General features: G+C 51.2%; 1 protein-coding gene across 1 annotated transcript; it reads left to right on the top strand.

The window, feature by feature from the left end:
* The first annotated feature begins 275 nt into the window (after positions 1-275).
* On the top strand, positions 276-11,153 carry Pklr (pyruvate kinase L/R). Its single transcript, XM_038311686.2, has 11 exons — positions 276-360; positions 944-1,126; positions 5,407-5,498; positions 5,583-5,714; positions 5,837-6,023; positions 6,303-6,573; positions 6,667-6,817; positions 7,054-7,206; positions 7,291-7,457; positions 8,619-8,800; positions 9,930-11,153. The coding sequence occupies exons 1-11, from the start codon at positions 354-356 to the stop codon at positions 10,034-10,036; spliced, it is 1,632 nt and encodes a 543-aa protein (XP_038167614.1). The 5' UTR covers positions 276-353; the 3' UTR covers positions 10,037-11,153.
* Positions 11,154-11,709: the final 556 nt, after the last annotated feature.

The following is an 11,709-nucleotide window of genomic DNA, read 5'->3' on the forward strand; positions in this document are numbered from 1 at the left end:
CGGGCCACCACTGAACACAGGGGGAACTAGGGTAGAATCAGAGTTGGTGGGGCGGAGGCCTTGGGGGAAGGATGCCCATCATGGCGTTACCTGTGTCACACACAGACCTGATCAGAGCCTTTGATCCAGGCTCTGCAGACAGGCCAAAGGGGATCCAGCAGCACGGATGCCACGGGGCACTCCCGTGGTTCCTGGACTCTGGCCCTTGGTATACAGGCTTACATCAGGAAGAGAGATGCTCTCTGATTACACTTTAACTAGTCTTCAGGGCTGATCTCATCTGAGCCAGGCCTCATGCCACTGACACAGCCCAGCATAAAGCAGTCCCACAGGCACGGCAGGTATTCAACGCCATGGCAGGTACTTCTGGACAGGATGTTCTACTGAGTTGGGCTGGGTCAAGCTGCAGGATCCCTGGGGCCTGGAGCAATGCTGAGTGGATAGAGAGTACTAGGAAGGGGGTCAGGAAGTCAGTGAATTGTTTGGAGCTGGAAGGAAGTAAACGGATCTTAGGGAAAGGAGCTGGGTGATTCTGGGGCTCGATAATGAGACGTAGGTCTGAAGTCTGGGTGGCGAGGCTGAGCGGACTGAAAGAAGTCGGAGATGGGGAAGGGTCTTTTTAGATGGGATATTAAGAACTTGAGCTTGGGGTCAGCTAGACCTAGATTTAAATCATCTTACCCGGAAGATGCATTTTCTTGGACAATGTATTTTACCATTTTGAAACCCTTTTCCTTATTTGCAAAATTGGAATAGAACATGCTTAACAGCCTGCACTATAGGACCCTTGAGACTAAACAAAGTGCCATCCATATGATATACTCCCATTGAAGGAAGGTCTCCCCCAAACTGGAGCGCTGAACGGCTGCATCATGCCCTAGCAGGAGGCGCATGGACGACAGGCAGGTGTCTGTGCCAGACCCTGAATCCCCTTTTACTGCAGGGCCAGCAGGATACCTTCGACGTGCTAGTGTGGCCCAGCTGACCCAGGAGCTGGGCACTGCTTTCTTCCAGCAACAGCAACTGCCCGCGGCTATGGCAGACACCTTCCTGGAACACCTGTGTCTCCTGGACATTGACTCCGAGCCGGTGGTTGCTCGCAGCACCGGTATCATTGCCACCATCGGTGAGACTGTCGGGCTCAAGGTTTCTCCTTATCTTTGCAATTTTTGATGTGGTCATTCATTCAACTAATATTTGTGAGGGTTTTCCTGCGGGAGGGGGTAGTTGTTTGCTTGATGTTTTTATGAGACAAGGTCTATTTCTGTAGCTCTGGCTGTTGGGCAGGATAAACTTGAACTAAGAGATCCACCTGCCTCTGCCTTCGGTGCTGGGCTGGAATTAAAGGCATCCACCACCACATCTGTTTGAAGCTGGATTTTTGAGACAGGGTCTCAGGTCACCTTGGGTGGTTTTAAGCTTATTACATAGCCCATATTGTATAGTCTTAGCCTTGAATTTCTGCTGCAGTGACATCACAAGTATGGGATATCAACCTAACTTAACAAATACGTGTTGAGTACCTAGTAGACAGGGTTTAGATTGGAAGTAGACCAGTAAATAAACAGGTAAGGGAAGTCTAGCAGGTGGGACAACAAACACTAAGCAATGATTTATTAAAATGTAGCTAATTCAAAGTCAGGTGTAGTGGTCCAAGCTTTTAATCCCAACACTCAAGAGGCAGAAGCAGGAGAATCTCTGTGAGTTTGAGGCCAGCCTGGTCTATGTAGAAAGTTCCAGGACTGCCAGGGCTACATAGGGAAACTTTGTTTCAAAAAGACAAAAAAAAAGTAGCTATTTACTTCAGTATTTATTTCAATATTTCAGTATTTCAGTGTGTTAGAAAGCTGTGAGTAAATAGAAGGTGTGGTCAGGGATATCCAGTACACATAGACACACACAGACAGACAGACAGACACAGAGACACACACACAGTCACACACTGAGACAGAGAGACACACACAGACACACACAGACACACACACACAGACACACACAGACACACACACACAGAGAGACACACAGACATACACAGAGACACACGCACACAGACACACACACACAGTCACACACTGAGACACAGAGACACACACAGACACACACAGATAGACACACACAGAGACACATACAGAGACACACACACAGAGACACACACAGACACATGCATATAGACACACAGAGACACACGCACACAGAGACACACACACAGTGACACACACAGACACACGAACACAGACACACACAGAGAGACACACAGACACACACACAGATACACACAAACACACACAGTCACACACAGACACACACCCCAGGGCAGGAGTAAGATTGTCGTCCTAAACAGGGGCCAGGGCAGCTGAGAAAAAAACCTCAACAAAAACTGCAAAAGAAGATGGGAATGATGATGGGCTCATGTTTGTAACCTCTGCTCTCTGAGTGCCCAGGTAGCAGGACTGCTGAGAGGTTGAGGCCAGATGACGCTACAACATGAGATCCTGTCACAACATCAAGAAGCAAAAATGGGACAGGGAATGTGGCCGGTCAGTAGAGTGTTTTCCTCCCCTGCGTGAAGCCCCAGCATCAGCTACTGCTGTGCAGCCTGTGTTCCCAGGCCTGGGCAGTGGAAGTAGGAGGGTCGGAAGGTCAGAGGTTCAGGCTCATCTTCAGCTACGTATTAACTTTGCGCTTAGCCTGGGCTGCATGACAGTCTGAAAATAAAAGGAAGGAAGATGGCAAGGGGAGAACCAGCTTTGCAGACCTTTGGGGAAAGAGATGTCCAGGCAAAGGGAAGTCAATGCCCAGAAACCAAGGTGCCCTGGAGCTCAGTCATTAAGATTGAGCACAACTCTTCCCAAGACCTGAGTTCAGTTCCCAAAAACTCCCACTGGGTAATTTACAGTTGCCTGGAAATGCGACAGCTTGCCTTTACTCACGGGCACGTATTTATCCTCAGACACACACAGCTTAAAAATAAATCTGAAAACAGAAAGGAAGCCTAGAGTAGCTTCATGGTCTAACCGTGAAGAGACTGGGGGAGGGGAGAACAAGGTGAGGTGCAGGGGGGAGGGTCTAGGAATTGGATTCAGGACCTCGAGAATGGTTCAAGAGGGCTCTACCATGGTTCCCATCCTTGGCTTTCTTTTTATTTTTTATTTTGATATAATCTCACTAGAGGGAGATGGCTCAGTGGTTAAGAGCACTGGCTGCTGTTCCAGAGGTCCTGAGTTCAATTCCCAGCAACCACATGGTGGCTCATAGCCATCTGTAATGAGATCTGGCGTCCTCTTCTGGCGTGCGCTCATATATGGAAGGAATGCTGTCTACATAATAAACAAATAAATATTTAAAAAATAATCTCACTAGATTGTCCTGGCTGGCCTTGACTCCTCTCTCCAGCTCAGAGAGGCTGTCACCCTGCCTTAGCTCCCTCCTGGGGTTAGAATCTCCTATCACTGATTTTTTTGTTTGTTTGTTTGTTTTGCTTTTGTTTCTGCTTTTCTGTTTGTTGATGAGGGTCTCTTGTTCTGTAGCCAAGGTTGGACTGGAATTCTTCATTGTTGTGCCTTGCCTCCCCATTGCTGAGGTGATGGAGGAACATCACCCAACACGGCTATAGGTTGAGGTGTTGAGTGAGAGCCAGCTCCTGCAGAACTGACGGTGGCTGGGGGGGAAAGGTGGTGCTCTCACTCAAAACGGATTTGTTGGAGGCCGAGCCATGGGAATTTCCTGATGGACTGATGGATTGTATGTGAGGGACACATTCAACATCCAAACACAAATGAGAGTCAGATACTCAGCCCTGAAATTGGGTGAGTGATCTGGAACTGAGATACAAAATATAAATCAGCAGCTGGTTATGATGGTGTATGCCTTCAATTCTATCATTCAGGAGGCTGAGGCCAACGAATCTCTGAGCTCAAGGTCAGCCTGATCTACAAAGCGAGTTCCAGGACAGACAGAGTTACACAGAGAACCCTTGTTATGAAAAACCAAATAAATAAATAAAATAGGAATCAGCAGAATCGGTGCAGTGGCTCATACCTAGAGTCTCCACCCTGGAGAAACTGAGATCTGGGGGTTGCTGTAAATTGAGACCCTATTTCAAAAATGAATAAGAAAGAAAGGTATATTCTGCACAGATTGTCTTCCAAGTAAGGCAGTCGGGCACATAGGAGGGAAGGTACTAACGGTGAGTGCTGATGACCAGGCAGACACGCATGCACACATGCACACACATAGCACATGTATACACAAACACACCACATATACACCACACACACACCACACATTCACACACATACCACATGTATACACATACACACCACATATACACCACACACCACACATGCACACACATACCACATGTATACACATACACACCACACACATTCTACTCACACATACACACTCACCACTCAATTCTCTCCTTCTCTTTATCACACACACACACACACACACACACACACACACACACAAGCGTGATGTCATGCTCCTGGTGTGCTCCTTTAATAGCATCCCTTGAGAGGTTGAGGCAAGAGGATCAAGTATGCAGGCCCCAGGGCCTGGTAAGATGGCTCTGGCCATGAGGCCTGATGATCTGAGTTCCAACCCTGGAACCTACGTGGTGGATTCTGACCACACACACTAAAATTAAACAAATAAATAAAACAAGAACTCAAGGCCAAGGAGAAAGGGGGTGGGTGTGTAGTTCAGAAGACAGAGGGCAAGCCTAGTGAGCACAAAGCCCATAGTTCTGTCCCTGGCATGACATAAACTGGGCATGGTACAGCAAACCCTAAATCCCAGCACAGGGAGGCTAGAACAGGAGAATCGGAAGTCCAAGGATTTCCTCAGCAGCATAGCAAGTTTAAGGCTAGCCTGGATTAGAGACCGTGTCTCAGAAGGAAGGCTATGGGGGGGGGTGGATGAAAAAGAAAGGAAGAAAAACGAAGGACAGAGCCAGCTCTGTGGTAGAGCATCCAGGAGGCCCTGGGTTCCATCTTCAGTGCAGCAAGAAAGGAGACGGGGAAGAGGAGAAAAGTGTGCATCAAATGCTGTTGTTGATTTATGATGAGGAGGGTGGAGACTTGGACAGAACTCAGCTGTCAGTGAGACACCTCCGCTTTGAAATCTCCCACTTGGCCCGTCTGGTGTTCTGACTCTTCACAGCCTAGAGTAACCAGTGAGGCACTTAATGCTAAGACGCTTGCTAATAAAGGTACCTAAGGCCTGGCTGGGGTTGGACATCCACATAAGCTGCCTTGCCAAGGTGGTGGGTGCGTGCAGGTTGGAGTGGGAAACTCCAAGAATGAAGGACTCCAAAGGTGGGGCAGTCTCTTAGAGGTCACTGATGGGTTTTGCTGGCAATCCGGTTTGGGAGGAACTTCATAGTAGGATCTCTGGTTCTAGGGCCAGCATCTCGCTCTGTGGAACGCCTCAAAGAGATGATCAAGGCGGGGATGAACATTGCACGACTCAACTTCTCCCACGGTTCCCATGAGGTGTGGGGAGATCCTGGAGGAAGGAACTGGAGGATGCCCCAGGTCCTGCCCACTTTCCCTTGACATTTTCGCTCTCACGGCTAGTACCATGCGGAGTCCATCGCGAACATCCGAGAGGCAGCTGAGAGCTTTGCAGCTTCCCCACTCAGCTACAGGCCTGTGGCCATTGCCCTGGACACCAAGGGACCAGAGATACGCACCGGGATCCTGGAGGGGGTGAGAAGCCTATGTAGGGTCTGCGCTGTGTGGGCTTGGAGGATTGTTAGAGCTCTGGGGTAGAAGAGGGGGTCAACGCTAGTCCTACCCTCCCACTCATGTCTCTCTGGCCCCGCCCCCAGGGCCCAGAGTCGGAAGTGGAGATTGTGAAGGGCTCACAGGTGCTGGTGACTGTGGACCCGAAGTTCCAGACACGGGGCACCGCAAACACAGTGTGGGTGGACTACCCCAATATCGTCCGGGTCCTTACAGTGGGGAGCCGCATCTACATTGACGACGGACTCATCTCTTTAGTAGTGCGGAAAATCGGTGCGCAAGTGCCTCCTAACACGGGACACCTTCTCTTTGGTCTTCTCTAGATTACTCACGCCTTCCCCTGGCTGTGCCTATTTCCCCAGTTGTCCTAGTGGTCCTCTGGCCTCATCACGGTTTGGGGCTGGGCATTTCATGTCTTATCTTGGTGTGTGTGGAGGAGGTGAAGGGCTCAGAAGTGCCTGGTTCCTTGAGGCTCCAAGCTTAGCGCTTCCTCTGCTGTGCCTGGAGCACGGTGTCAGCCCTGACGCCGGCCGACTCCCTCTATACCCGCAGGCCCAGAGGGGCTGGTGACCGAAGTGGAGCACGGTGGTGTCCTGGGTAGCAGGAAGGGTGTGAACTTGCCGAATGCAGAGGTGGACCTTCCTGGGCTGTCTGAGCAAGATCTCTTGGATCTGCGCTTCGGGGTGGAGCATAATGTGGACATCATCTTTGCCTCCTTTATACGGAAAGCCAGCGATGTGGCTGCAGTCCGGGCTGCCCTGGGGCCGGAAGGACAGGGCATAAAAATTATCAGCAAAATCGAGAACCATGAAGGCGTAAAAAAGTGAGACTTGGTCTTTGTTCGCATTAGCCCTCTCTTTCCTACTTCCCCGCATCCCCTGGCTCTGCCCCAGCCTGAATTCCTCCAACCTCCCAGGTTTGATGAAATTCTAGAGGTGAGCGATGGCATCATGGTGGCACGGGGCGACCTGGGCATTGAGATCCCAGCAGAGAAGGTTTTCCTGGCTCAGAAGATGATGATTGGGCGCTGCAACCTGGCGGGCAAGCCAGTCGTCTGTGCCACACAGGTAAGGAGTGAAGCCTTGAGCTATTCTTTAAAGGGGCTGAGAAACCTTAGATCTACATTTGCTGTCTAGTGTCTGGCCACAAATAACAAAGTTAGGTGAAGACGACATGAACTTTTCCGGGTCTCATGTGATCCTGGCATTCCAAGAGTGCAGGTGGAGTCATAGAAAAATAGTGTGGGAGGGATCCCCAGTCAGAATGTGACTTCTACGATTCTGACATTCGTGGTATCACCCAGATGCTGGAGAGCATGATCACTAAAGCTCGACCAACTCGGGCGGAGACAAGCGATGTGGCCAATGCGGTGCTGGATGGGGCTGACTGTATCATGTTGTCGGGAGAGACCGCCAAGGGCAGCTTCCCTGTGGAGGCTGTAAAGATGCAACACGCGGTAGGAACTTAGTCCTGAAAAGCGGCTGAACCAGGGACTCGGATCCCTCTGGGACCCGCATTGACTCTACTCTGGTGCCTGCAGATTGCCCGAGAGGCAGAGGCCGCTGTGTACCACCGCCAGTTGTTTGAGGAGCTACGACGGGCAGCGCCACTGAGCCGCGATCCCACTGAGATCACGGCTATCGGGGCCGTGGAGGCTGCCTTCAAGTGCTGTGCTGCCGCCATCATTGTGCTGACCACGAGCGGCCGGTGAGAGTCAAACCGGAAATAGGACTTTGGTCAGGGAGGGGCTGACACAGCGCGCACGTGGTGAAAAGTATTGCTTTAGGGCAAGAAAAGAGATAGCCGAGAAGGCTAGAGACCAGGATAGGCATCTCTCCGGGGCTCTGGGGGCCTGTGCCAGGGAGCCCCAGGGATTCCGCAGGTGATAGAATCTAATGTTGGCTTCAGGTCATTGGGTTCCTGGGCCTGAGAGGGTTTCCCAGTGCTGAGGTGTTCCTGAAGAGTCCGGGAAGCCTGCACTCTGAGGAGTTTCTCTTGAACTTATCAGTGAGACCCTAAGTAACTCCCTTGGGCCCCACAAGCCATCTGTCTCCATGGGTTTATGTGAGTTTGTCATTTGTTCCCCCATGGGGCTGTGAGGATTGACAAGTGACATTAGTGTCCTGTGAAGGGTAGTATGATGTAAATATACATCTTCTAGTCAGTTCCCCCTCTTTTGTTGTTTAATTTTTCTGAAATAGGGTCTTGTTAGTCCTGGCTAGTCTGAAACTTACTTAGCTAAAGCAGGCCTGAACTGAACCCTCAGCCTCCCATTCCCTAGAGCTGGGGTTATGGGCACATGTCACCATGTCCTGATGGCTAGTTTTACATTTCTATTTTTTTGAAGATTTTAAATTATTTTTAATTACATGTATGTGGGGGTATGTGCATTTGTGCACAGTATCCAAGGCCAAAAGAGGGTGTTGGATCCTCTGAAGCTACTTGATGTGGCTGCTGGGAGCCACACTCAGGGCCTCTGGAAAAGCTGTCATCTTAAAAATTGAGCTATCTCTCTACACTGGGTCTTATATTTATTTTATTATTATTTTTTAAATATGGATGGACATTTTTGCCTGCATATTTGTCTGCACCATTTGCATGTTTGGTGCCAGTGTCAGAGTTCCTGGAAATGGTCTTACAAATTGTTAGCTTATATTCGGGTGTTGAAAACCAAACACAGGTCCTCTTCAAGAGCAGCAAATGCTCTCAATGGCTGAGCCACCTCTCCAGCCGTGGTAGGTACTCTATTTAATATTTAGTGAGAATGCCAAAGGCTAGAGAAGTATAACGTACCCAGGGAAATGTGGTTTGCTAGAAATACCCGGAACCCTACTTTACACTGTTATGTTCGGTCTCCCCCTCATCCAGCTCGGCTCAGCTCCTGTCCCGGTACCGACCTAGGGCAGCTGTTATTGCTGTGACTCGTTCAGCACAGGCTGCCCGCCAGGTCCACCTGTCCCGAGGAGTCTTCCCCTTGCTCTACCGTGAGCCGCCAGAAGCCATCTGGGCAGATGATGTGGATCGAAGGGTCCAATTTGGCATTGAAAGCGGTGAGTTTAGAGACCTTGCTCATGGGCTCCCCAGTCTGGCTCCACCCTGACTCAAAGGGGAGGGAGGGGGAGCAGAAGTGTCCCCAAGAAGTCTGCTGCTATCTGTCACAACCTAATAGGACACAGGAGCAAGAAGAGGTGGGAGCAGAGAACCAGAGGAGCAGGAACTGAATTTTATTTTATAGTTAGAGCATCCACATGGGTGCAGAGGCTTAAAGCTAAGAAACAGCATCTTGTGCCCTCCCCCACCCCTACACACACACACACACACACACATCTCCATTCTCACACATCCCTCCACACACACCCCTCCTCACACACCCCTCCACACCCACCCCTCCACTCCCACACACCCCTCCACCTCCACACCCCTCCACATACACCCATCCTCACACACCCCTCCACACACACACCTCCTCACACACCCCCACCCCTCCACGCACACCCCTCCTCACACACACCCCTCCACACACCTCCTCACACCCCCCCACCCCTCCACGCACACCCCTCCTCACACACCTTCTCACACACCCCTCCACACACACACCTCCTCACACACCCCACCCCTCCATGCACACCCCTCCTCACACACACCTCCACACAAACACCCCCTCCACACACACCCCTCCACACACACACCTCACACACCCCTCTACACACCCCTCCACACACACACACCCCTCCACACACACACCCCTCCTCACACACCCCCTCCACACACACCCCTCCTCACACACCTTCTCACACACCCCTCCTCACACACACACCCCTCCACACATTCTCCACACACACCCCTTCACACACACCCCTCCACACACACACACCCCTCCACACACCACACCCCTCCACACACACACACCCCTCCACACACACACCTCCTCATACACCCCTCCACACACACACCTCCTCACACCTCTCCCCCTCCACACACACACCCCTCCACGCACACACCCCTCCTCACACCCCTCCTCACACACCCCTCCACACACACACCCCTCCTCACACACCTCTTCACACACCCCTCCACACACACCCCTCTCTGCTAGTTCGGTTCCCTTCTCTTAGAGAGGTGATGGATAGTGATGGCTGAACCAGGTTCTTCATTGACTGTCACTTTTTTCTCCCTCAGGAAAGCTCCGTGGCTTCCTCCGTGTTGGTGATCTGGTGATTGTGGTGACAGGTTGGCGACCTGGCTCTGGCTATACCAACATTATGCGGGTGCTGACCATATCCTGAAATGGCTCTCCCTCTCTGAGCTAGTTGCACCCCATCTCTTCCATCCTGCACCCCTCCCACTGTCCCACATCTGCCACCCAGCCTCAACGCCACGCTTCACACAGGCCCTGAGCGTCTGTCCCGTTATGCACTGGCCACCCAGCCCCATCAGTTGTAACCTCTGTCTCAGTCCGCTCAGCCGGATCCTAAAATGCCCTGAGCCTTTAATCCCAGCCCAGTTGTTAACTCTAGTCCTGTAGGCTCCCTAGCATTAGAATGGAGGAAGCGGAAACAGGGTGATTTCATCCAATTTCCATAGAGCCATTATTTTAAAACATGACCATTTCCTGAGCAAAATATGACCTCCTGATGGCCTCAAGTCGGGTCAGAATACTCCTTGGAGCAGTGGAGCACAAAGCCACACTCTGGGGGAAGTCAGGGTAGATGGTACTGGGGAAACTGAGCCAGGCTGCCGACAAGTTCTCACTGCATAGCTCAGCCTGGTCTCAGATTCACAGAAAATCCTCCTGTGTGACCCTCCCACGGATAGAGATTACAGGCATGAGCCACCACACCGGACTCCACAACCTTGGAGCTGAATCTACAAGCCACTTACCTGGCTATTCTCATGCCCACTGCTCTGCTGGACCAGATGATCACAGCTAACTGCCCCCCAAACCCCGGATCAGAAGCAAAAACTGGATCTCTTCTTTTTAACCTCAACAGTTTAGATGCAATTATAAAAACAACTTCCACAAGCCAAGAATCTCAGAGTCCCCCCACCCTGGAGAAATGGAGATGTGTGGTCATGGCCCCAAGTAGGAAAGGGGAACAAGTGGGTGAGCAGAGGGTAGCTCTTGTCCCTGAGAAAGCAGGTGTTTGGAGACTCCAGGCCCTCCTCTTGGGCCTTATGAGGGAAAAGAAATGTGTTGTCCTGTCAACCTGTCACCCCCTTTCCACGACCTCCATACAGAAAGTTTGAGTATTGCTCCTGATGGCATTGTGCAAGGACCACACAGATGGCCCCGTCCCCCAGCCTCCCTTCCAGGAGGTGGAGAGAACAGATAACGAAGCGAGTAACAAAAGGAATAAGGCGAATTAGCAAATGAATAAATAAAATTAATAATAAATGACTAAATAAGACAGAGGAAAGATAAAAGGAGGGTTCCGCCCCTTGCCCCCCACCTGGGGGGAACTGGGCTGGCATAGAAAAGGTGTCAAGTGTTCCTTAGCTTTGGGGCAATACCACCAAGGCAGGAGCACAGTGAAGAGCAGCTTCTAGCTTACAAAGGCAGTGCTACCACACAGGAGCTGTGGAGGGCAGGCTACCGTGGGCACATGTGTTCTCACCTGGTGTGACAAGGAGGGCCCACGGGTGGTAGAGGGGACCCTAGGCATCTGTACCCACCCAGCTATGATGAAGGGGACGGGAAGATAAGACACACTGGGCAGAACCTGCAGGGTCACTGACAGGGAAACAGCCATCTAGTTACTTGGCAGTGATGGTGGCAGCAAGTGTTTCTGCTTAGTAAAGGCAGGGCTGGGAGACCACGCCTGCACCTGGCAGGACGGTGGCCTGGGGATACCCTTGTCAGAGGGCTTGGAGTCACTTCTACTTGGCAGTGGAGACACTAGCGTACCTAGCGCAATGCCTTCCTTGACCACGGCAGGCAGTAGGCACCTATGACAAATGA

The sequence above is a fragment of the Arvicola amphibius genome, chromosome 14 (genome assembly GCF_903992535.2).
Source record: "Arvicola amphibius chromosome 14, mArvAmp1.2, whole genome shotgun sequence".
NCBI lineage: Eukaryota > Metazoa > Chordata > Mammalia > Rodentia > Cricetidae > Arvicola > Arvicola amphibius.